Source organism: Hyperoodon ampullatus, assembly GCF_949752795.1.
Source record: "Hyperoodon ampullatus genome assembly, chromosome: 3".
Lineage (NCBI taxonomy): Eukaryota > Metazoa > Chordata > Mammalia > Artiodactyla > Ziphiidae > Hyperoodon > Hyperoodon ampullatus.
The window spans coordinates 91839984-91866599 of NC_136916.1; the positions used below are offsets into that span (position 1 = coordinate 91839984).

General features: G+C 44.2%; 1 protein-coding gene across 1 annotated transcript in view; it reads right to left on the minus strand.

The window, feature by feature from the left end:
* SQOR (sulfide quinone oxidoreductase) overlaps nt 1–22542 on the minus strand; it is a 46265-nt gene extending 23723 nt beyond the window's left edge. The window contains exons 1-2 of the mRNA XM_079699043.1: nt 22501–22542; nt 685–935 (exon numbers count right to left, since the gene is read on the minus strand). Coding sequence (XP_079555169.1) covers nt 685–918 — 234 coding nt within the window. The 5' untranslated portion in view covers nt 919–935; nt 22501–22542. The remainder of the gene's footprint in view (nt 1–684; nt 936–22500) is intronic.
* Nucleotides 22543–26616: the final 4074 nt, after the last annotated feature.

Here is a 26616-nt window from a genome sequence, read left to right on the forward strand (position 1 = left end):
ACGTCCTAACCCCAGGACCTGCGATCGTGACTTATTTGGAAATAGGGTCTTTGCAGATGTAATCAAGTTAAGATGGGGTCACATTGGATTAGAATGTCCTTGACTCTCTAATGTCTATCCATCAAACTGTCTAACGTCTAATCCAATGATTGGTGTCCTTATAAGTAGGTCATGTGAAGACACTAGAGCCACACAGAGAGAAGGCCATGTGAAAACAGAGGCAGAGATTGGAGTGATCTACAACAAGCCAAGGAACACCAAGGACTGTCCACAACCACAGAAACTAGGAGGGAGGCATGAGACAGCTTCCCCTTCTCCCTCAGCCTTCAAGGGGAGCATGGCCTTGCTAACACCTTGGTTTTGGACTTCTAGCCTCCAGAACTGTGAAAGAATAAATTATCTGTTGTTTTAAGCCACGCCCTTTGTGGTAATTTGTTATGGCAGCCCTAAGAAACTAACAGAGAGAAGAACATAAGCCAAGAGATCTGTCCTCGCTCTCTCCCTCCCCCCACCTCTCCCAATTCTTTTGGACAACCTGCTTTTTATGCCCAGAAAGAGAAGCACTAACCTGGGAACATGGTGGCCTAGGCATGTCATCCCCAACCCAGCCCCTAACCTACGCATGCATGTGCACCACACACACACACACACACACACACACGCACTCAAAAGGGGGAGACTTACCTCGCTGGGTTCAACGATGGCCACATTCTCTGCACCCACTTTCCTCTTCATGCGGGCAGCCATGGTGATCCCACCACTGCCCCCACCCAGCACCAGCACCTCATAGTGGTTCTTGGCTGCGAGACTGGCCCCTGTGTGAAGCTGAAGTGGTTTGGCCTGCTGACAGCCCAGCCTGAGGAAGCAGGCAAAGAGTCGGACACGGGGGCCAGACACCACAGTGGCCAGCGGGGTCATCTTCAGGCTGAATCAGGCTAGAAAGGAACAGATAAGGCTCTGTGTAAGGAAGGAGCCACTATGGGACCAAAGCATTTTCATTCAGGGAGGGACGGGAGGCTGTCATCTGGCCGGCTCTAGCTGGTTGCCGCCGTTTCAACACCACCTTCCCACCTGGCTGTGGTCAAGAGCTTCTTGGGAATGCTCCAGAGATGGCTAACAATTGGCTAAGCTTTCCTTTTCTCCCTCTCCTCCTCCTTTCAGGACATCTCAGACTTTGAACCAAGTAAGTCTCATCTTTTAAGTTCTCCTCATAATGTGCCTGTACCTCTCCTTGTCCCTCCCTAAAGCTAGGGCATCATCTACAGATCCCGCTGTCATCCTTCTCCTCTCAGGCACATTCCTCAATTCTTTCTTTGGCTTTTCAGTCCACCAAATATGTATGAGTCTACAGATAGACACCTGAACAATCCCTTGCCACAAAGGGCACCTGAGACCTTGCTGAAACAGAAATGGTCCAGCAAGTAACCCACCTTCTCTGTAGCTCAGAGTTCAGGCCAAGGTAATCAGAGCCTCAGCCCCACTAAGAAGTACCCGGATCTGCCTGCCCAGCGACACACGATTTAAATCACTGGCTACGGACACATAAGCAAAGGCCCTCCATATCTTTGGCAGTTTCAACCAGATGATGCAAAAGCCATAAAAGGAGCCCTGCCTGGTATCATAAAGTTATATTTTATCAAAAGAATCTGCATATGCTGCTGGCCAGTCTTTTATTATATCCATCCAATTCGGTAAATAATCTCCCCGAATAGTTTTTCCAAGAGACACACTTTACCTTTAGGAAAAGGTGTTTCTGCTCTGAGCAGCTGGTGCTTTGGCAGTGAGGAAATGAAGGCATCTCAGAAGCTGGCCTTTGCGTCATCCCATCCATAGATCCGGCCTTACATCTTGGATACAGTCTATTGTATAACTTGAGGGGTCCAGACCAAAATATCTCCCTCCCTGCATATTACAGCACCCCAAATTCCACCATCAAGCTCAGTCCTGTGGGTTCAACAATGCTCCAGGAACCCTTTATTAAAATGCAAGTACCGGGCTTCCCTGGTGGCACAGTGGTTGAGAGTCTGCCTGCTAATGCAGGGGACACGGGTTCGAGCCCTGGTCTGGGAGGATCCCACATGCCGCAGAGCAACTGGGCCCGTGAGCCACAACTACTGAGCCTGCGCGTCTGGAGCCCGTGCTCCGCAACGGGAGAGGCCGCGATAGTGAGAGGCCCGCGCACCGCGATGAAGAGTGGCCCCTGCTTGCCGCAACTGGAGAAAGCCCTCGCACAGAAACGAAGACCCAACACGGCAAAAATAAATAAATTAATTAAACTCCTACCCCCAACATTAAAATAAATAAATAAATAAATATAAAATAAAATAAAATGCAAGTACCCAGCGGGGGGATAACACTTCTAGCTGCTAAGTCACCAACTTCTTTTTTTTTTTTTTTTTTTTTTTTTTTTGCGGTATGCGGGCCTCTCACTGTTGTGGCCTCTCCCGTTGCGGAGCACAGGCTCCGGACGCGCAGGCTCAGCGGCCATGGCTCACGGGCCTAGCCGCTCCGCGGCATGTGGGATCTTCGCGGACCAGGGCACGAACCCGTGTCCCCTGCATCGGCAGGCGGACTCCCAACCACTGTGCCACCAGGGAAGCCCCAGTTAACCAACTTCTTAATGGGAACAACTTAATTATATGACTCCCCCCCACCCCGACCCCCCCGCAGTGGAGAAGAGGAAGGCTACACGAGGGAATTAGAGAAAGCTGGGAGGGAAAAGGAAAGGAAGAAAGCAGGGCCCTGGAGGAGTGAGAAGGAGGGGCCGGAGTGATGATTTTAATTAAGATTAACTCTACTCCAGCGTTTTGGAACCCCTGACAATTTCCTCAATGTTTCAGATCTGAAAAGCAACCCAGAGCTGGGAGAAGGGACATGGGGGCTACAAAAAGTGAGGCAGGCTCATACACTGTTGCCACAAGTTTAAATCAGTATGACCCTTATAGAAAACATTTCTCATCCTTTGACCCTGCATTTACATTTCTGGGACTCTGTTCTAAGGAAGTAACCTCTAATACTTAAGAAGACAAACCTTTACAAAGATATATCTCACATATTCATTCATAATACATTCAACCCTAAGTTAACTGGTTTGTGGATCAGATATGATTACGTCCTGGTTACAGAAAAAATAACTACAGGCTCCACACTGGCCAAGGAAGGCTCAGGCTCCAGACTATTCTAACCAAGGCTAATTTATGATTACTTCTCTTTTAAATATTGGGGGGGGGGGGGCGGTGCGGGGAGATGGGCAGGAATAGCCATCTGCATGTTAAAACTTTGGGGAAGGGTTAAGTAAAATATGGTTACACAAGGTGACCTATGCAGTCTTTTCAAATTATGTTTACATAATTAGTCTTTTCCAGAATAATTACGTTACGATCAGGATGTAAACTGGAATTACAATATGAGCTCTACTATGTAAGAGAAAGTGTATTTTAAAAAATAGCAAAATGTTAACACTGGGTAAGTGGTTTTTCTCTGGGTTTTAGAATAATGGGTGATTTTGATTTCTTCTGCTTTTCTGTTATCTTATAAAATCTCTACTGTACACATATATTAATGTTATAATAATGAAATCAATTTTGATGACAATAACAAACATGTACTAAGTCCTTTACATAAACATTTAACTTGTGAGATGGCTGTCATTATCATCCCCATTTTACAGATGATAAAACTGAGGCAGGGAGCTCACAAATGGTGGGCTGTGATTTGAACCTGGGCACTTCAGTGCCAGAGCCTCTGCTTTAAACCACTATATTTATTACCTCTATCAACAACAACAAAACAGTGCTTACATGATAATCTTAAATGAAAAAAATCCAGATATCTTTTCCACACTTCCCACAAAAGGGAAACCACTTTTTGCACGGTACTGACACCTAAATATTAGCAATGTTTTGATAACACTATAACTGATTTTTTTCCTCTTCTTTGCATGTGCTTTTCTCACGTTTTCTTTAATGAGCTTTAAATTTTAAAAATCACCCAATTTGATTTTATTTGTTTGGTTGGGTTTTTTGTTTGTTCGTTCTTTGTTTCTTAATCATTGAGGAGTGGAGGAAATCACCAAGTAAGATATTGCTGTTTGCTAGGGAAGAAGATATTTTATGGTGAATAGACAGTCATCACATCCTGCCTTTCTATATGTCCACAGAACAACGGAATCACAGCAAAACTCCTCACTTGCCTTTTAGGGAAACCACTTTTTCATGGTCCTGACACAACATCTTAACTCCATGGAAAGAGCTACAAAATAATGATCTAAAAGGAGGCCTGGCTAAGTTTCTGCTTTCCAGCCAGGCCATCTGAGGCTCTTCAACCTCCTAATTCCCTTCTAGCCTAATACCCCATGGTTCTCCCCTTGAAAGAGGAAGAGTTTATGCAAATATTTCCCTCATTCAGCCAAGAAGGCTAGTTCTGTTTTATTTCAGCAGTTACCCATAGCCTATTTCTGGATTCAGTGTAAATAAACACAAAGTCCTCTGAACCAGTTCTATCAACTTCATTAAAAACAGTCATCAAGCAGAATATCCTGGCCTTTGCAGTCAAATTTCACTTGCGAACCATAAACAAAAATTTCACAAACATAAAAGAACGTGTTAGAGGAAATGTTCCAAGCTTGAAAACACTTGAAAATCTCAGGAACACTCTCATTCTAACAATGTAATGTCATCCTCACTTTCAGATCAGAAAAACCAGAACCACAATCTAATGCTATTTGTGGAGAAGGTAGGGCATGATACAAAGTCAAAGACCAGAAAAATCCCAGGACAATAATGCATAATCATAATTTTTTAGTATCCCACTTTGGAACTGTGGTATAATAAAATATATATATTTGCACTTTATTCCCTGTTCATGGTACAAAGGTCCTAAAACCCTTGGAATTTCCTGGGTGACAGGAGTTGTTATTCAATAGCAAATAATAATAAGGAGCCCCTTTCAACCATAACTGTTTATGTTAATGAAGTGACTCAGGATGGGACCCCTAGATAGCTTCACGATGGAGACTGTTCACCAGAAAGACCAAACATGTCATTAGACGGTTGGAATTCCCAGCCCCGCCCCCAGTCTCTGGGAGGAAATGGGGCTGAAGATTGAATTCTATAAAAACTCTTGAACAGGGGCTCCTCTGGTGGCACAGTGGTTAAGAATCCGCCTGCCAGTACAGGGGACACAGGTTCAAGCCCTGGTCCAGGAAGATCCCACATGCCGTGGAGCAACTAAGCCCGGGCGCCACAACTACTGAGCCTGCACTCTAGAGCCCGCGAGCCTCAACTACTGAGCCCGGGTGCCTCAACTACTGAAGCCCGCGCGCCTAGAGCCCATGCTCCGCAACAAGAGAAGCCCCCGCAATGAGAAGCCCACACACCACAAGGAAGAGTAGCCCCCGCTCGCTGCAACTAGAGAAAGCCCGCACGCAGCAACAAAGACCCAACGCAGCCGTAAATAAATAAATAAATAAAATTAAAAACAAAAGAGAAACCTCTTGAACAATGAGATTCTGAGAGCTTCAGGGTTGGTGAACGTGCTGAAGTGCTGGGAGGGTGGTGACACACCCAGAGAGGTCATGGAAGCTCTGTGGCACCCCCCCACCCTCTCCTCCCACCGCAGCCCATACCTTGCCCCACGCATCTCTTCCATTTGGCCATTCCTGAGTTGAAATAAGCTTTATAAGAAACTGGTAAGCATAAGTGAAGTGTTTTCCTGAATTCTGTGTGTCATTCTAGCAAATTATCAAACCTAAGAGGGCATCCTGGGAGCCCCAAAATTTGTAGTCAGGCAGGCAGAAGTGTGGGTCGCCTGGGATGCCATTTGCAGCTCTGGGAGCTAACATCAGAAATGAGCTGTTGAACACCCAGTTGGTGTCAGAGAACTGGCTGGTGTTGGAAAAGACATACACCTGGTGTTAGAAGTAGTGTCAGAAAAAATATCGACAGGAACCAAGAGAAATTTCTGACATTGACCTAAACCAAGTCTGGAGCAACAATCAAAAAACCAGACAATTGAAGGAAGCAGGTCACACAATCTTAACCACAATGAAAAAAAAAAAAAAAAAAAAGGAAAGGCCAATAAAAAGAAACGAAATTGAGCTATTTGTAATGAGGTGGAAAGTCCTAGAGTCTGTCATACAGAGTGAAGTAAGTCAGAAAGAGAAAGACAAATACCGTATGCTAACACATACATATGGAATTTAAGAAAAAAAAATGTCATGAAGAACCTAGGGGTAAGACAGGAACAAAGACACAGACCTACGTGAGAATGGACTTGAGGATATGGGGAGCGGGAAGGGTAAGCTGTGACAAAGCAAGAGAGAGGCATGGACATATATACACTACCAAACGTAAGGCAGATAGCTAGTGGGAAGCAGCCACATAGCACAGGGAGATCAGCTCGGTGCTTTGTGACCGCCTGGAGGGGTGGGATAGGGAGGGTGGGAGGCAGGGAGACGCAAGAGGGAAGAGATATGGGAACATATGTATATGTATAACTGATTCACTTTGTTATAAAGCAGAAACTAACACACCATTGTAAAGCAATTATACTCCAATAAAGATGTAAAAAAAAGGAAAGGCCAAACTTGACCCTGAAGTCAACAGAAAAGAAATAAAAAACCTCTGTCAACAAAAGTACTAAGGAGCATAAGTCTAAGTCTCTGAGTCTCCCTAGAAGGTAGCCTGAAACACATCTACCTGTTAGGTTAAGAAATAAGAATTACCCACTAACGATGCAGAAGAATGCAGCTGCTTTCTCTCTACCCGCTTACAAGGCGAAACACACACTTTTTAAAAGAATCAATAAATAGGGCAAAGTTAACTTTCATTTAACAAGTGGCACATTTATTTAATTGAAATAAATGTATTTCATATAAAAAATACATGTCCTAGTTAAATAACATCATGCTTTTAAGTTAGATAAAAATTCAATTAATGCTAACTTAATTGAGTGCTTCCTTCAAAGAATCAAAATAAATGCTTTGTTATAGCTGTAGTCTGACTGAAGTAAAATCCCTGCTGATTGAAAAATAATACAGCCTGCTAGGCATCTCCTACTTACATCGCTGGCTGCTGACTCCAGATCCCCTGGTCTAGACAAGTCTTTGGGACTCCCCACCTCTCACAGCCAGCCTTTCTGGGACAAGCCGCAGACTGCCAGTGTCAAGAGCTCCCTAATCCTATGCCACATGCATGCCACTCACTGGGTGTCAGCTAGGACACTTGGCTCAGTTCAAAAAGAGCTGGCTTCTAAACAAGGATTATTCAGAGCATCTTAATGAAAGGCCCAACAGGCCAGCAAGACTTAGTCAATCTTTCAGCTATTTTTGCTCTTGAGGAAACAGAGGGTCTTTGTATGGGTCACGATTGTCTTATCTCAAGCCCATGCCAGGCTGGGCCCTCATTGCTTTCGGTTCCAATAACTACAAGGCCAACCTTTATTATATCGTCTTTGTAGAAAACTTCAAAAATCAAAGAGGAAAACAGACAATGAACAGCCTCCACCTCTCACCACCCACCCCGTTCCTCCTACCTGACCTCTGGACCTCCAGCTTCCCAGCCAGGCTTATGCTGAGCTGTGATGTCCTGAGGGTCTGGATCCCCGTGGGTCCCAGTCTCTGAGACACAAGTGAACCTTGTCTACACAGCATGCGTTGGGCTTACACCTAGTGCCCAGGTGGTAAGACTCCTGGAAGGCTCTTCCTCCTCCATTAGCTCCTCCCCCTTGGGCTTGCTGGGCCTTTTAACTTAAATCAGCCAAGGCTATCATCAGTTATTTACATCTCTCAACAAAATTACTTCCAGAAGACAGGGTTCGATAAGAAAAAGTAGGGAGAAACTATCATAATAATAATAGCTAACATTTATTGAGTGTTTACTAGTTGTACTTATGTTGTCTCAGAGACAATAACTTTGTAAAGAGGGTGTTAGTATCCCCATTTTACAGACGAGAAAATTGAGGTTTAGTGTAAAGTTAGAGCACCTGCCTAAGGTCACCTCACTGATTGAAGAGCAGAGTTTAATTCAAACTTACTCCTCAATTGAGTTCTCAGTGATATTCCAAGAGATAATTCAGGGAAAATGCCTACCAGCTGAATTTTATTTAATTCAAATGTAAAGTAGCTTATGCCCCAGGGAGTGAGTTGGGAGGGAACATATGATATTAAATTTTAGCTTACTAAACAAATTGGAAGAAAAAAATTTAAGTTTTTTGGGGGATGAGTGAGGTAGAATAATAGTACTGATGTAAGTTTTTATGGGCCCTTAAATTTTTAAAATAATGGGACTCTTGCAGTTTAAATGATTTGGAATTTGCTCAAAAATATTACAGGAGGTGAGTAGGTAGGAGTGTAGATGACATCAGATTGGCCAGGAGTTGATAATAATTTTTGTAAATTGAAGTATAGTTGATTTACAATGTTTCAAGTGTACAGCAAAGTGATTCCATTTTATATATATATATATATATTCTTTTTCAGATTCTTTTCCATTACAGGTTATTACAAGATATTGAATATAGTTCCCTGTGCTCTACAGTAGGTCCTGATTGTTTATTTTATATGTAGTGTCTGTATCTATTAATCCCAGATTCCAAATTTATCCCTGCCCCTGCCATCCCCTTTGGTAACCATAAGTTTGTTTTCTATGTCTGTGAGTCTACTTCTGTTTTGTAATTGTAAATAAGTTCATTTGTATCATTTTTTTAGATTCCACATAACATATAAGTGATATGATATGTTATTTGTCTTTCTCTGTCTGACTTACTTCACTTAGTATGATAATCTCTAGGTCCATCCACATTGCTGCAAATGGCATTATTTCAGAGTTGATAATAATCTGAAGCCAAGTTATGGATATATATATGGGCATTCCTTGTGGTAATTTGCGAATTTTTGTACATGCCGGAAAGGTTCCTCAATAAAAAATTAAAATGAACGAATGAATGAAACAGCAAAAAACAGAAATCAAAAAACAGTGTCTCAGGGTGGACAGTACCTTTGCTCTTTAGTCACTGAAATGTTAAGGTCTAAGCATATTTCAAGTAATAGCAAGATAACAGAAATACAAGTAGTAGCAACACAATTATAATACTTCCCTCCCAAGTGCCTGGAGCTTTACAATTCACAGGATCCATACCTGAGTCTACACTGGAGGTATTGATACCACTTTACAAATGGGAAAACTGAGGCTCAGAGGGCCAAGGTGATCTTCCAAAGGTTACTTGAATCTGCAGCAGGGTCAGAGCTACAGTGAGTCCTTTCCGTGAACGGCAACTTTTTCTGAATGCCCTTTGGAGCAGCAATGCAGGCATTAGTGGGAGCCTGCAATTCAGAGGTGGAGAGCTCCCAGTCTGGACCTTCTCCCAGCTCCGGATCTCAAGATGACCTCTTTGCTGGGGCCCCACATGCCATCCCCCAGAAGGGCAGCCCTCCAGGCAGGGGCAGATCCAGGTTTTATGGGCAGTGAAGCCTATACACGTTGGAGACCCAAAATTACAAATACAAAATTAGATAGTTAATATTAATTTTGAATGAGAAAACGAGTCCAAATAAATGTCTGGATCCTTGGTGAGTCAAGACTCTTCTGAGATCTCTTTTAGGCAGTCTATCAGAAACATAAGCATAATGCTTTCTGGTTATAACCTGGCTACCCCTCTGCTCCTGGAACTCCCAAGCACCCACAGAGACCTGTGCAAGAGAGAGGCCCTGAAGCTTAAACTTCATTTGCTTCTGGGGAAATCCACCTCTAGTGCCTACTGCACTCCTCTAGGGCACTCTGCCCACCCACCCTTCTGGGACTCACTGAACTGGCCTGGTCCCTCCCTCTACCAGTTCTGAGCTCTGCCAAAGCCCCTCCCACCCCTTGCCAGCATACTATGGCTACTTTGGACAATCTGAAGCTAGATCCTGACTCCTATTGTAAAACTGGCTCATCACTGTACCATCTCAGACTCCTATGTGCCAGGCACTGTGCTAGACACTAGAGGTGGACATATCATCCCCATTTTACCAGTTGAAAAAAGTGAGGCTCCAGGAGACTGGTTACATCAAGGCCACACAGCCAAGAAAGGACAAAACCAGGATTAAACCGGAGGGGATGGAAAGGAGAGAGGGAGAGAACCAAAGCAAACATCATCACTTTCCCTATTATACAAAGGGCACTCCTGGAAATTGGCTCACACGATTATGGAGGCTAAGCCCCAAGATCTGCAGTCAGCAAGCTGGAGATCCAGGAGAGCCAATGGTGTAGTTTCAGTCCAAAGGAACAGCAGGCTCAAGACCCAGGTAAAGCTGATGTTTCAGTTCAAGTACCAAGGCAGGAGGAAACCAATGTCCCAGGTCAAGGCAGGCAGACAGGAAGGGTTCTCTCTTCTTCGTGGGAGGGTCAGCCTTTTTGTTCTATTCAGACCTTCAACTGATTGGATGACAATACCCACATTGACGAGGACAATCTTCTTTACCCTGTCTACTGACTCCTCCAGAAACACCCTTATAGACACACCCAGAATAATGTTTAACCAAATATCTGGGCACCCTGTGGCCCAGTCAAGTTGACACATGATATTGGCCATCACACTCTCTGACTTAAACTATAAAAGGGCAGGTCCAAATATGGAAAAATCTCAGGAAGGACATTGTCACTGTGACTGGACTGCCAGGAAAATACCAAACATTGCCCCCCAAATGCTATGGTACCTTAATGTGATCTCATCTCAATCTGAAGTACATGCAAGTATGTAGGCATATTTGTGGCACTTATCAATGGCACTGAATAAGACACTTCATGAAACCTTCCCGGAGATATTTTGAATCCTACTGTATTAATCATGTGTTTAATTTCTGTATTTTATGATTGACATTTGGGAGCTTTGTTAATCCTAAAGAGACTGCCCCTCTCAGGGCTAACCAACTCCTAAAGACAGTACACAACTCAGTCTAGGAGCACATCTTTGATAAGTAAAGCCAACAAACCCAGAGTCCATACCCGAACCACTTTCTCTGTCTGGCTTTTACACTCCAGAAGGCAACATTCTTCTGCCCTAATCATCCCAGGACCAGACATCAGACAACTAGGGCAGTCCCTATACGCCAGAGCCCACTCAAATTAGCCAATGCCAAACCTGGTCCGTCTGTTCCCCCTGCCTCATGAAAACCACATTACAGGTTTTCCTTAATTTTTCTGCCTCCTGACTAACGTGCATGCTTCCCCATGTGGCCCTGGTACATGGTGTACCAGGCCTCCCATTCCTAGGGAACTCGGAGTCAAAACTCTGTCCTTCATGGCAGTCATCTCCTGATGTGCTGGTTTCACCATGCCTGATTGAAAACAAATCCCAGGTACATTTTAATACACGACGTTAAAGTGCATTCACTACTGTCCAGTCAGATGGAAGATTTTACATGTTTAACAAGGTTTGCTATACTCCTTCTCCTTACAAACTCGCTGAACTGTCAGGTGGCATTTAAAAAGCAACTTAATTACATATTACTGCCGAATGCTATAATTATGTGAGTGAGTGAGCCAAATTTTGCAACTAAATAACATAGCTATGGTATGATTTTTTAATGCAGTAATTACTCCTGAAGAATACAGCACCGGGCGGTCCTCTCTTTTGTCCCACTCTATCAATGTACTGAAACGAGGTATCTTCTCCAACAAGGAAAGTTTTCACATATATTTTAGCCATTTAACCTTGATAAAAGAGAGGTGTCATTAGCCAGAAGTGCTCAAAAAACATCACCTAAGCTATATTTTTATTTACAGATTTATTTCCTACACAAAACGTATGCAGATTAAATTACATTTAGCTATGCTAAATGTGCAATCGTATCTTTATGGAAAGAAAGAGTTACATGAAATCTGCATGGCCGCAATTCTGCTGTATCTAAGAATGTTTCTACAAGTATTCGTTGAGTACCTACTACATACAAGGACCTGTGCAGATGGACAGACATTTCCCCACCCAGTCCTGGTCCCGTTCCCAGTCTATTAGCTTTAGATGCTAATGGAAGAACAGCAGAGCTTGCCAGTTACTGATAAGGTAGGCCAATAATAAGGTGAGCCAAATGTCAGGGGAAAGGTGTTTGTTTGTTTGGTTTTGGCCGCAATGTGTGGCCTGCAGGATCTTAGTTCCCCAACCAGAGATCAAACCCAGGCCCCCTGTAGTGGAAGCGTGGTGTCCTAACCATTGGACCACCACGGGATTCCCCAGGGGAAAGTTATTTTAATGTTAGAAGGTCTAATTTAAATATTGGAAGGTTAAAGGTAGTGAGATGTGTGTACATCTTTCCCTTTCTAGCTTGAGTAGGGATGTGTCCTAGTGCTTTGTGTTTTCCTCTACACTCAATAGAGTGTTTCTGAATGAATTAAGTTCTACCTTCATTCACTGTGTACACATCTGACATATAAAGGTACTGAATAAATCCATCCACCTGCTAATTCATTCTATGCTCTAAATGTTTGTGCCCTCCCAAAATTCATATGTCGAAATCCTAACTCCCAAAGGTTATGGTATTAGTAGGTGGGGCCTTTGGGGGTGATGAGGTTACGAGGGTGGAACCCTCATGAATGGGATTAGTGCCTTATAAAAGAAGGTCCAGGGAGATCCCTCATCCCTTCTACTATGTGAGGACACAGGGAAAAGACATTGGCCCTGACCCAACTATGCTGGCACCTTGACCTTGGACTTTCCAGACTCTAGAACTGTGAGAAATAAATTTCTGTTGTTTATAAGCCACCCAGTCTGTGGTACAGTAGTCCCTCCTTACTCACAGTTTTGTTTTCTGTGGTTTCAATTATCCACAGTGAACTGCAGTCCAAAAATATTAAATGAAATTAAATTTTTAATTTCAGAAATAAAAAATTCATAAGTTCTAAACTGCATGCCATTCTGAGTGGTGTGATGAAATCTCACACCATCCCACTCCGCCCCACCTGGGACATCAATCATCACTTTGTCCAGCATATGCTGCCCCTTAGTCACTTAGTGGCCACCTCAGTTATCAGATCAACTGTATTTCAGTGCTTGTGTTCAAGTCACCCTTGTTTCACTTAATGAAGGCCCCAAAGCACAAGAGTAGCGATGCTGGCAATTTGGATTTGCCAAAGAGAAGCTGTAAAATGTTCCCTTTAATTGAAAAGGTGAAAGTTCTTGACTTAAGAAAATAAAAGAAATCATATACTGAGGTTGCTAAGATCTACAGTAGGAATGAATCTTCTATCCATGAAATTATGGAGAAGAAAAAAGAAATTCATGTTAGTATTGATGTTGCATCTCATACTGCCAAAGTTACAGCCCCGGTGTGATAAGTGCTTAGTTAGGATGGAAAAGGCATTAAATTCATACAGCAAGATATTTTGAAGACCACATTCACATAACTGTCATTATAGTACATTGTTATAATTGTCCTATTTTATTATTGTTCTTGTTAGTCTCTTACTGTACCTAATTTATAAATTAAACATTATCACAGGCATGCACATAGAGGAAAAAACATAGTATATACAGGATTCAGTACTATGCATGGTTTCAGGCATCCACTGGGGTGGGGGGAGGGGGTGGGTCTTGGGACGTATTCCCCCACCGATAACAGGGGGCTACTGTATTTGTTATAGCAGCCCAAACAGACTAAGACAATTACTGAGATCCTATCCTTCATTACGCCAGGAGCTGTGCTGGGTGCTGGGAAAAAAACCGTGAACGTGTCACATCAGGTCCTTGTGCTGACGGAACTTACATTCTAGTGGAATGGAGTACACGTTAGCCCCTCACCCCGGGCTATTATTCCCTTCTGAAATGCCCCTTCCTGTCTCCTCATCTTAGCTGTGGCCCACAGTGCAGTCCAAGTCCCAGCTTCTCTAGTCCCTCCAGCCCAGGTTGGTTCTACAAGTCATGGTACCTGTCTTGCCCTTCTTGGAACTTTCTTGTGGTCACAGTTATTTGTTGGCATTTTGATGCATCTGTTTTCTCAGAGAGATTGAAACCTCTTGATGGTTGGAGACTCTGGTTCTAACTCTGGTTCCATCTATCCCCACAACACTTATCGAGTATCTGGGCCCTTCTTGTCAACTCTGGGGTCCAAACAGTTGGTGGCAACAGGCAGAAAACCTCTGTAGCCTACCAGGAGTGCAGCACTCTCTAGGTACCTCCTCAGGGACAGTTGCCAAAAAATGAGGCACCTGTATTTTCCACTACCTACATCATCTCTGGATTAGGGGAAGGAAAGTTGGCGTTGGCTTCCAAAAATCTGGGTTTATATCCCATATCTTAGATTTAACTAGTAGAAGCAAAGTACAATGTAATCAGTATGAGCTAAACACCTTAGGTGTTTTGAGGAGAGAAGAAATAATCAATGAAAACTTGGTGAAACAGAATCTGAGCAGCAGGTAAAAGGTTGGCAGCATTTGGACAAGTGGAGATGCTATGGGAGGGAACAGCATAGGTAAATGAATCAAAGAGTAGGCTACTGCCCTCCAGACCTCTCTCCAGCCTTCTCTGCCCCCTCCAAACCCTGGGAGCTGACCTGCGAGGTGCGCATCAGCTGGCCTCCCTGGTCCTCTGGCTTCCAGTTGGATTCAGCCAGTGGGAGGCACCAGGAGATGAGAGGATGGGAAAAGAATGAAATTAGGATATTTATTCCCCAGACCCCTCCCAGCCAAGCCTCAGCTGAGCACTGCTGGATTCCTCCAGCTGAAGGCCTTGGCTCCTGTGGGGTGGCCTTCCCCTCAGCTACTGCCCTGACTCAGGGCTCTAGTAATCACTCCCTCTACTTGCTTCTTCAGGCCCCAAATCAATACCACTGCTTCACCGCTCTTGTTGGTTCCCTTTAACCCTGCCCACATCTTTGTAAATAGTTGTTTCATTAAACCCTTCTTTTTTTTTTTTTTTTTTCAGTACGCGGGCCTCTCACTGTTGTGGCCTCTCCCGTTGCGGAGCACAGGCTCCGGATGCGCAGGCTCAGGGGCCATGGCTCACGGGCCCAGCCGCTCCGCGGCATATGGGATCCTCCCGGACCGGGGCACGAACCCGTATCCCCTGCATCGGCAGGCGGATTCTCAACCACTGCGCCACCAGGGAGGCCCCATTAAACCCTTCTTAACAGCACTGTTTGAGTGTGCCAAGTGTTTCACAAGACCCTGACTAATAAGCTGGGAAGGCCAACCAGATATGACTGATACTGAGAGGAGTAGATAATAAAGAAACATCATAGCCCGATTATAAAGGGCCATACTAGGGAACTGAGGCTTTATATATCAAAGTTTTCAAAACAGAGGGGGAAGCTTTGAGAAAATCAATCTAGTGTCCGGGAGAAAATTAAATCAAAAGAGAGACAAAACCAGTTCTGGACATCAGTTAGGAGACTAGTACAGAGGTCCAGGTATAATGATGAGGGCCTGATTCAGTGCTGGCATTAGAAATACAAATAAAGATTCAGATAAGACAGAGGTAAGGGAAAGAGAATGACTGGATGAGAGGTAAGAAGGGCCCCTGCGGGGACGGAGCCAAAGTTGAATCTAGGCAGCTGAAGAGAGAGGAACTGTGTGGGCAGAAACAGGGAAGTCTAGGCAAGGGCCAGTCTGGGCTAGTTTGGGACAAGTTAGGGATTTGGGAGATAGAATCCCAAATGCTAGAATGAGCATGGCATAACTGTGGACAAGGAGAAGGGAGCCTAAGCTGGTGCCAACTGGGAAGACAGAGAAAAAAGACTGTATAGGCATACTAAGTAAAATTTGGGGTTGGAAACTTAATACTAGACAATTGTAATCTCATCTAGGGGTCACAAAGTAGCAACCTGCAGGCCCAATGCAGGCCAGAGCTGAGTTTTGTTTGACTCACAAATTCTGCTTAAATTTTGAATTAGTGCCAACATTAAAAATTTTGGATATCTTACCCTTGAGAGTCCAGATTATTGGCCTCTCTGACAACACTGAACCCACATTCTCACATGTCAACTCTCGGCTGGAGCTGAGCCGTCACTGCCCATCTAGACCCTGCACGAGGTTCCAGCTCTCACCCAGCCCCACGTGGTCTACGATACTCCTTTGCTACTGCTCAGCCCTAGCTGCACATGGGCTGTGGTCCCTGCTAAAGGCAGTGAGAGCCGTTGGAAGTTCTTAAGGAAACTGAAGAAGACCCCCTGGAGGGGAGTCGAGAGGATGACTTAGAGCAATTCAGTTGAGTTCGGCATTTTTGAGTGTTTACTATGTCCCAGGCACTGTGCTAAGCACTGCGGAACCTGGGATGAATAAGAAGAGTCTATTGTCACAGGGAAGACCAGGAATATGAAGGCCCATTAAATGGCTGATTCAGAAATTCAGGCACCAGCAAGGGCTTCGAATAGACATGAGAACAGAGATGAAGGTATGAATGCAAAACAGATGTTGAAGGAAGTTTTGTGACAAATTAGCCATAGGGGATAAAGAAGGAAGGATGCGAACTGGGACCTTGTTCAGGTGGCTATACTGAAGAGACGGTGTAAGTAACAGTATTGGACTACTCAGAGTGCACTGAAGATCCAAAGCAGGGTGAGAGAGAAGGAAACCACGCCCCTCGAGGGCCCTGAGAACGAAGGAGCCAAAGGAGCTGAGCCCGATAAGGGATTAGGCAGGTGGCGCCCTTCCTCTCAGCTCACCTCCCCTTGAATTCAGGAACATGAATTACTATTTTGTTAACAAATAAAGAAAATGGGGCAATCTTCATTTAGGCCTGCAGGGCCATGTTGGAACTCTACCTCTAGAGCTGTTACAATGCCAAATATTTGTTTAAACACGAAGCTGTGAAGGTAGTGCTCTAGTAGTGGACCAAGAGCAAATCGTCCAGGCAACAGAAACAATCCCGTACAGCTCCCTGATGATTCAGGGTTTAGAGTCACATTGGGTTTTTTAGTTCTCTAACTCTTTAGGGGGAAACTGTAGGAATTTTCTTTAAAGAATTACTGATTAAGAGTTACTAATGAGGACGTGGCAATGAAAGAGTGGCTCCCTTTGCTACTGAGAAATTTCCTACAAGTTTCCCTAGCCTATATTCATTTTACAATCAGAGAGCTTTGCGATAGGGGGGGACTGACAATTTCACCAAACCATACATTTGCTAAGCAGAAAATAAAAATCCTATTTACAGAAAGAGAATTCTCTCACATTACGGCTCCAGAAAAAGAAAAAATAAGACAGTCAATTGGATTATTTCAACTGAAAGTTAAAGGTTTTGTCTGAATTATATGGGGGGAAGTGCCTTGTTTCTCTGCTTGTTTTAGCCAGTGGGAGCTTGACCACTCATGTTCTAGTGTATAAATCATCACAATTTAGCTCCCCTTCAACCCCACCATTCACAGTTGGCCTCTAGTCAAGTATACTGAAGGTTTCAATGCTTGCATATGCCTGTGTGTGTCCATCCCGAGACTGTACAACAAGACACACAGGAGAGGGAGGCCTAATGTGGAATTAATTTGCTTCCAGTCACACAGCAGGGATCCAGCTTTGCCTTGATCTCCTGAACCCATTCAACGATCACAATAAAATTACTCATCAGCCTCTGGAGTGCTGGAATTCCCACTCAGAGTTTCACATACAAGAAGCCTCTGAGGAGTGGAGTTTCATTATAAACAGGAACCTGCCAATTTGTCAGGCATATAGTTCCATGGAATCCAGCGTGTGAGGTCTTAACACAATGAGAAGAGACTCTTTAATTACACGTTACACATGTGTTGTTTGAACATGATTGAAGAGATGCCAAGTTCAATACTTTAATGGTTACGATAGAATGAGGGGGTAGACACAGTAACAGGTGTGCCAGGTTCCCTAAGCTATTGTCTTTCCTATGTCTAAATAAATGACACAGTTCCCCATTCCTGCAAAAGCCTGGTCTGAGGACATGTCAGGAGTTAGGAGACCCAAGTCCACATTCCAGGTAGTGCCAGGTAGGGCTTGTCCTTAACTATTCTGGGTCATGTTTTCTTCATCAGTGGAATAAAGGATTGGACTGGGTAGTTTCAAAGGTCCCTTCCTTTTTTAAACTCTGTGATCCTCTAAACGAGGGGAAAAGGGAGACAGAGGTTCACAAGCAGATACTCAAATGGGAATACTTGTCCTACTAACTCCATAAATTGACTGGAGCTCTGAACTACTGCAGCAAAGAATGACAATGGTTTGTAACCAAGCCTTGAACATAATCAGAATGGAAACCATATCTCCCTTTCTATTCCCCCAAGTCTGACACCAGCACCATTGCTGACCATGATTCACTGGGCAGTTGCTGTGCACTATCCCAGACACAACAAAAACATCAGAAAAAATTATTGAAGGTTTTCTATGTGACAGGCATTACACTGTGAACTTCACATAATTTCTCACAACAATCCGAGAGGTTGGTATTATTATCCCTGTTTATAAGTGAGGAAACAGACATTGTGGAGCCGTGGGCAAGTCGCAACCGCTTTGAGTCCTCTTCCACGAGCGTAAAATAAGTGGATGTGTCCAGTTGACTTTAAAGGTCCCTCCTACTCTATGACTCAAGACAAGCTTGGATTTGATTACCTAGACCTTGAAAGGTTCACGATTATCGTGCAAACCCAGTTGGCCAGAAAATAGGATGGCCCGTCACCCACTTAAAGCACCATGCACATGCTCACAGAAACATAAAACCACATTTACTAAACGCAGCACCTCCTTGGGATGTTCTCACAATCTATACTGTAAACAAAGTGATTGTTAAAACACATCATTTTCCTATGAAGACACCATGGGCTGCCTTACAGCAAAATGCCAAGGGAAAAAGAAAGTATCATAGATTGAAATCACCATAGGCCCCAATATTGAGGCCTCCCCCTTCCAGAAGTCAGGGGTTGGTCCCAGGATAAAGACACAGATATTTCCTCTCCATTACTGTAGATTGGGCTAGAGCTGCTGGTTCCCAGCTACACAGAATGAAAGCTCCCTGAGGGCTGGGCTAGGGTCAAATTTGTAAATTCATTATGACCTGAAAAGAATTACCCCATGGTACTTAAGGATGATCACCAACACCATCAGCCCGTCACCCACCATGCATTTATAAAAGCTCTGGGGCTTCCCTGGTGGCGCAGTGGTTGGGAGTCCGCCTGCCGATGCAGGGGATACGGGTTCGTGCCCCGGTCTGGGAGGATCCCACATGCCGCGGAGCGGCTGGGCCCGTGGGCCATGGCCGCTGGGCCTGCGCGTCCAGAGCCTGTGCTCTGCAGCGGGAGAGGCCACAGCGGTGAGAGGCCCGCGTACCGCCAAAAAAAAAAAAAAAGCATCTGCTCTGTACATGGCTCAGCAGCTAGGCTGGTCATTTGCTTAAGACTGTTTTTCCTAACAGTCAGGACCATGAAGGTGAAGAAGGCCTTAACAACCTCAGACAGGATCCAAGGGACAATACAGAGTGTCTGTAGAAAGAGAGCATAAGATATTCTTGGGTAGGTAAAGGAGAGGGGTCCTAAAAGAAAGTGATGGACCTGCTGGGATCACGACTTTAAATAGAGTGCCAAGTTATATTAACTTGTTAGAGCTGCCATTAAAAAAAAAAGAGAGAGAGAGAGAGAGAACCCACAGCTAAAGAACAGAAATTTATTTTCTCACAGTTCTAGAGGCTGGAAGTTCAAGAGCAAGGTCTCTTGGGGCCCTATGTAATTGCAGCAGTATAATATTTTGATATATTAACCAACTCTTTTCACCTTGAGATTCCCAGTTAGCCTGGGAGTCAACCCCACTCATACATCCAGATGTGAGGCATCCACTGCCTCAAGGAGGGTTCATGCCATGGAACTGCAGAACCAAACGGACAGATGCTTAGCTTTTGTTTTCAAAAGGCAAGGTCCAGGTTGAATTAGTCTGCTTGATTAACATCAGGCTATCCTACAGCAAAAACTGGACCAGAAATATCAGCGGCTTGATACAAGAAAACTTATCTGGGTTGAGCCTTCCTCCTCCATCTTTTAGCAACATCATTTGGAACACATGGCCTTGAAGGTCAGTGCAACAAAGGAAGAAAGAGAATAAAGAGCTCACGTTCAATGTAAAATTCCTCAGCCTATATATTATTCTGCTCAGGCTGCCATAACAAAATACCACAGACTGGGTGGCTCAAACAACAGAAATTGATTTCTCACAGTTCTAGAGGCTAGAAGTCCAAAATCAAGGTGTCAGCATGTTTGGTTTCTCATGAGGCCTCTCTCCTAGGCTTGGACCTTCTTATGCCCTCAAATGGTCTTGTCTCTGCACACCCCTGGTGTCTTTTCCTCTCCTATAAGGACACTAGTCATAATGGATTAGGGCCCCACGCTTATGATTTCATTTAATGTTAATTACCTTTTTAAAGGCCCTCTCCAAACAGTAAGATCCTAAGGTACGAGGATTAGGGCTTCAACATATGAATTTTTGAGGGGACACAATTCAGTCCATAACACCAGCATTTGCCCTCTTCAAAGTTACAGGCATAGACAGACCCAGCGTGCTCTAAATTTACTGTTCTTTACAAAGTTCTCTCCCCATCTCTCTGCCCCAACTTAGCAATTTTACAAAGTAAACCACAGGGTTCACTGGCTGGATCTACTTTTCTTCTTCCTATTACACTCCACATTTATTGGATTACATAGACTTTTAAGGCTGGGAATTAAGAAGCAACTAGTTGGCTTTAAGTCTAGTCTAGGCAGCTTATAGCAACTTTCACATTCTGCTCCTATTTACCAAATCTTCAAGGGTCATAGAGGAGTTATGTAATGGGTGACGGAGCAGGGAAATGTGAAAAGAAAAGAGGAAAGAGAAATGTCCTTATGTGCCCAGAAATGCCTCATCATGGGTCTGTCTCCACTCCCTATAAGACAATTTCCTGCGTTACATCACATCAGATTAACAGGCCTAGACACACGCAAGATGGAGGAGAAACTGCTCTGCAAAGGAGTTCTAGTTTCCTATCAACACTCAATTTCATTTTCTCTGGCAAAACACCAGCCACACAGACCCACACGCACAGACCCATAGGCCCTGACTGACATTTCAAGCCCTCCAGCTCCAGATGTGTTTCTACATTGTTCAGCCAGTAGGAAAAAGCAGCTCGAATTTTAAGCAGAGTCATTTCGCAAACCACCAACTATCTCCTGGATAAATTCTGGGTTTTTTAGATGTAGTTATAAGCAACCCTCTCCAATGCACTTATTCATTCAAACAATATTTATTGACTACATTCCATGTACCAGGATTGGGGACATAATGGTGATGGCCTCCACCATACAATGAAGAAGCCAAGGTGAAAAGAAGTCCAAAAGACAAGCTCGTGTTGCTAGTCAGTGGAAGTGTCAAGACCAGAAGCCACGTGACCTGACTTCCTGAACTTGGGTGGAAGATAAAAATGTATATCTTTATTTTCACTAACCTCTAACTGAACTTTAGCACTTTCTTCATATATTTATGCAAGAAACCCCAGCAGTACTAGCAGTACCTATGACTTTGTCACCAATAGAAATCACAGATATTTTCTTATATTACAAGCATTGCCCAAATCTTGAAATATTATTTATGTTCATTACTATTTCAAAATTATGAAAGCTATTAGATCCACTGCTAGATCATGTTACTTAATGCATTCGTTTTTTTTCGAAAGGCACATATACTACTGCATAAATTCTTTTAATATGTTGACAAGTGTTTTGGAATAGGTTTCCTTTATAATACTATGCCTTTTATTTTACACCTTCAAAAGTACTGCACCAAGAAGTGGTCCTTAGTCTTCCCAGAAATGCCAAAGTGGCATTGGCAGAAAAATGGGTCAGAACCCTACATTACAGCAATGGGCAGCCCAGGCAAATCCAGAGGCTCTGCTCACTGTGTCTTTGAGTAAGAAGCTAGGTTGGGATTCTTTTATAACTAAAAGAGAGAAGCGAAGAGGAAAGGAAAGGACCCCAATTCCACGAGAGGACCCTTTCTACCCTTTCCACCAGTTCCTGCTCAGCAGGTGCCCTAAATGCTCTCCTCTGCTGGTTCCAGCCGCAGCTGAAGCTGACTCCTTGAGCGCCCCTCCGTGCCACGAGCTGTGTAGATAAATGTGCCCCACTGTGGGCAAGCAGACGTCACTTCCTACCCCCGGGGGCTGAGCACCCCTCGTGCCCTGGGAACCATGCTGAGTGTCAACAAGCGGAAGGTGCCAGAAATTCCCACACACTAAGATACCAAGAAATTCCCATACACAAGACGACGGATACTTCGGGTTTTTAACCACCCCTCGCAGGTCAGCCTCTCCGCGACCCCGAGGTCCGACACTGCCGGAAGGAGTCCCAAGACCCGGGTTCCAGTAAGGGCAGCACTAGCTGTAGATGCCGGGGGGTGGGGAAGAAAAGTGTGAAGAGGGATGTAACCCGACACACAGGGGCCGCGCAGTCCCAGCTGCTGGGACAGAGTTGGGTTAACAATCGGCTTTAGGGGTGATCTCTGTCCCCGCCCGGTCCCCCTCCCCCAGCTAAGTGCCCGATACAGGCCGCGGGATGCCTCTTACCCCGGGGTGCGCAGAGCCTCCGGCCACAGCGTTGGCGCAGCAAAAGCAGCCGCTCACTGCGAGGGCTCTCGCCTCTGCTGGGGCCCGCCCGGCCCTGGGCGGAAGCTGGAGGCGGGGAAAGCGAGCCCACCCCCACCCCAGGAAAGTTCCGGATAGGTCCCGCCGCTGCCCCGCCCGGCGCCACGGGCCGGGGAACCAAGGCCAAGTGCAAGTTGCACCCGGGCTTCGAGCGCGCACAGGATACAGCCAGGGACGCGAGTCCAGAGGGCCCGGGGCGCTGCTGGCAGGGCAGACGCCCCTACCCGCAGCGCACCCTGGAGCGCGGCCGGGCGCCCTTGGCGCGACATAGGAGGGCACGGAGGCCACCTGTCGCTCCCCCCATTCCCGGGTGCCTACACTGTTGCGTAACTGGGAGGAACAAATGTGAAGGCTGGGCTGTGGATAGAGGCCCTGGCGGTTTGCTTCGGGTCGTCCAGTGAGCCCTGCTGGGCTTCTCATCTGGTTCCCAAAACTGTCCAGAGAGACAGCTGTTCCCGCGTCCATTTCACAGAAAAAGTAACCGGGGCTCAGAGAAGCCCCAAAACTTGCCTTGGTAAGCGTCGGAGCAGCGCTCTTCCCTCAGGGTGGAGGTCAGGGTCAGCTGGCTTTCAGACACTGGTCTCCACACCACGTTGCGTCCTACTTTGATGACTGGATGTTTTCAGTTGGCTGCTCTAAGTAGGTGCTAAGTGTAGGTGAGTGGTCCTCGACCACATCAGATCTAGAGCACCTTTTTATAACATATATAGGGTGTCCAGAAGTCTTACTGCAATTTTAAGCTTTTATAACTTCAGATGTGTTACAGACTTTAAAGTGCCTTGAAAGTATAATTACGTTTCTTTTACATTTATTTCGTTCTGTGAATTTTGAATAATTCTTTTTGAATTTTTTGTTTCAGTCAACTTTTTTTTTCTTTTTAAAGAGGAACCCTAGCAAACTTCAAATTGAGGCAATCACAGAGGTAAGAGCTCCGAAAAGCAACCTAATAAAGTTGTCCCCCTGCATTGGGCGCACAGAGTCTTAACTGCTGGACTGCGAGGAAAGTCCCTATGTATTGTCTATTTTTGTCACTTGTTATCTTTTTTGGCTTGAAGTCTATTTTGTCTGATATGAGTATGGCTACATCCACTTTTGTCTGCCATTTGCTTGGAGTATCATCTGCCATCCCTTCATTTTTAGCTTATGCTTGTCCTTGGAGCTGAGGTTTGTCTCCTAGAGGCAGCATATAGTTGGGTCTTGTTTTTTAATCCATCCAGCCACTCTGTGTCTTTTGATTTGTGAATTCAATCCATTTACATTTAGGGTGATTATTAATAGATGAGGACTTAGTACTGCCATTTTACCTTTTGTTTTCTGGTTGCTCTATATCTCCATTGTTTCTTTTTCCTTGTGTTTCTGTCTGCTATTTTAGTTTGGGGGTTTTCTATGATATTTTTCTCAGTTTCCTCTTTTTTTATGTTTCGTGTCTCTGCTCTAGATTTTTGTTTTGTGGTCACCATGAGATTTGTACACAATGTCTCGTAGGTAAAATAATCCTTTTTCTGCTGATAGCATCTTATCTTCATTTACCTATATGGGTTTCTTCCTTTTCCCTCTTTTTGTTTTTCTTGTCTCAAATTATCTCTTTATGTTGTGAGCTTGTTACAAAGTTATAGTTATTTTTTGTAGTTATAGTTATTTTTATATAACTATAAAAATAGTTTTATATTTTTAGTTTAGTTTAGTTTTATATTTTAATTATTTTTATAATTTGTAGTTAGTTATTTTTTCCTGCTCCCCCCTTTAACCTTTATGCTATAATAAAGTATTTAAAACCTATTCTGATTGAGAATTGCAATTTTCTGGTTCTGTTTATCACCTTGCTCAAAGTTTTATGTACTTTTGCCTTTTTGTTTCTGGTAAAGAGCTCCTTTCAACACTTCTTATAAGGAAGGTCTAGTGATGATGAACTCTCTCAGCTTTTGTTTGTCTGGGAAAGTGTTTATTTCTCCTTTATATATGAACTATAATTTTGCTGGATAGAGTATTCTTGGGCAACAGTTTTTATCTCTCAGTATTTTAAGAATGTCGTTCCACTTCCTCCTGGCCTGTAGGGTTTCTGCTAAAAAATCTGCTGAAAGCCTAATGGGGGTTCCTTTGTAGGTTACCATCCTTTTTTGCCCAGTTGCCTTTAAAATTCATTTTTTTGTCATTGACTTCTGACAATCTTAATATAATGTGTCTTGAAGAAGGTCTTTTTGAATTTAGGTAGTGAGATGTTCTCTTAGCTTCATGGACTTCTATAACCAGTTCCTTCCCCAGGTTTGGGAAATTCTCAGATATTGTTTAAATAAATTCTCTGCTCCCTTCTCACTTTCTTCCTTCTGGGATACCCATTACCGTAATGTCACCCTTCCTAAAAGAGATAACTCTCATAGAATTTCCTCACTTTTTTTAATATCTCATTTCTCTTTCCTCTTCTAGTTGTATCGTTTCTAGATTTCTATCTTCAAGCTCACTAATTCTCTCTTCCATATGGTCTCCTCTATTTTCAGTGCTTTCTAATGCATTCTTCATCTCATTTATTGACTTATTCAGCTCGAGAATTTGTTTGGTTCTTTTTTAGAGTTTCAACATATTTGGTAAAGTATTCCTTCTGTTCACTAATTTTATTCCTGAGCTCACTGAACTGCCTTTCTGAGTTTTCTTGTAGCTCATTGAGTTTCTTCATGAGAGCTATTTTGAATTCTCTTACCAGTGAGATCGCAATATTCTGTGACTTTACGTTTGGTTCCTGGAGAATTGTCATTTTCTTTTTGTGGTATGGTGTTACTGTGGTTCTTCATGGTGTTTGATGAATTGTTCCTCTGCCATGCATTTGAAGTAGCCAACAACTTTCTGCATGATTCTAACAATTCAACAGCTTAGAAATTAGAGGCTTTTCTTTTGTTTTTCCAGTAGGTGGCACTATAGCACAGGTTTTGAGTTTCTCTTCCCTGCACTGCCTCTGATAAATTATGTTTGAGAATCAGTACTTTCCACCCTCTACCACCTCTGTTCCTCTGGGGTCAGTGGTGCTGATGTGGCTGCTTTGTGCACCAGGATGGTGGGCTCTTCTGTTGCGTCAAAGATCCCCTGAGTCACAGGCTCCATTACCACTGGGAGGGAGGGTGGAGGCCGGCTGGGGTCATGCAGTTGCCTCTGCCGTGTCCAGTGTTGTCAGGTTTGCGGGGTCGTGGACCGCGGGGCTAGAGTCACAGGCACCTCAGCAGCTGGTGGGCCGGTATCCTAGGTACCACTACCACTGCTGCCCAGCTACTTGTGGCTGCAGGCACTGCCGTGGCCAGGAAGCCAGAGTCACGTGTACTGCCTCCCCTGCTACTCCTGGGTTCTCTGGGGCTGCAGGCTCAGCTGCCATGGTGGGGAAGGCCGGGATTACAGGCACCACCTCCACTGTTCCCTTGGTTCTGTCTCTTCTCTGTGTTCCAATCAACCCACCTGTTTTTCTTTCTTTCTTTTTTTTTTTTTCATACTTAAATGTTGGGGCAAGAGGGGGCACCAGAAATCACGCAGGACTTGGGACAATTGATTGTATATGGCACTGTCCACAGAGTGCAGGATGTTGGTATTCCCGGCTCCCACCCTCTAAGTGCCAAGAGATCGTGTCCTCATCACCTGGACAAATAAAAATGCCCCTGTGTATTTCCAAAATGCCCCACCTCACCTCCCAGTTCCACCGCCTGAATGAAATTAGAACATTTTCTAACACCATACACAAAAATAAAATGTATTAAAGACCTAAATGTAAGGCCGGATACTATAAAACTCTTAGAGGAAAACATAGGCAGAACACTCTCTGACAAAAATCGCAGCAAGATCTTTTTGGATCACCTCCTAGAGTCATGAAGATAAAAACAAACAAATGGGACCTAACTAAACTTAAAAGCTTTTGCACAGCAAAGGAAACCATAAACAAAACAAAAAGACAACCCACGAAATGGGAGAAAATATTTGCAAACGAAGTGACCAAGGGATTAATCTCCAAAATATACAAACAGCTCCTGGAGCTCGATATCAAAAAAACAAACAACCCAATAA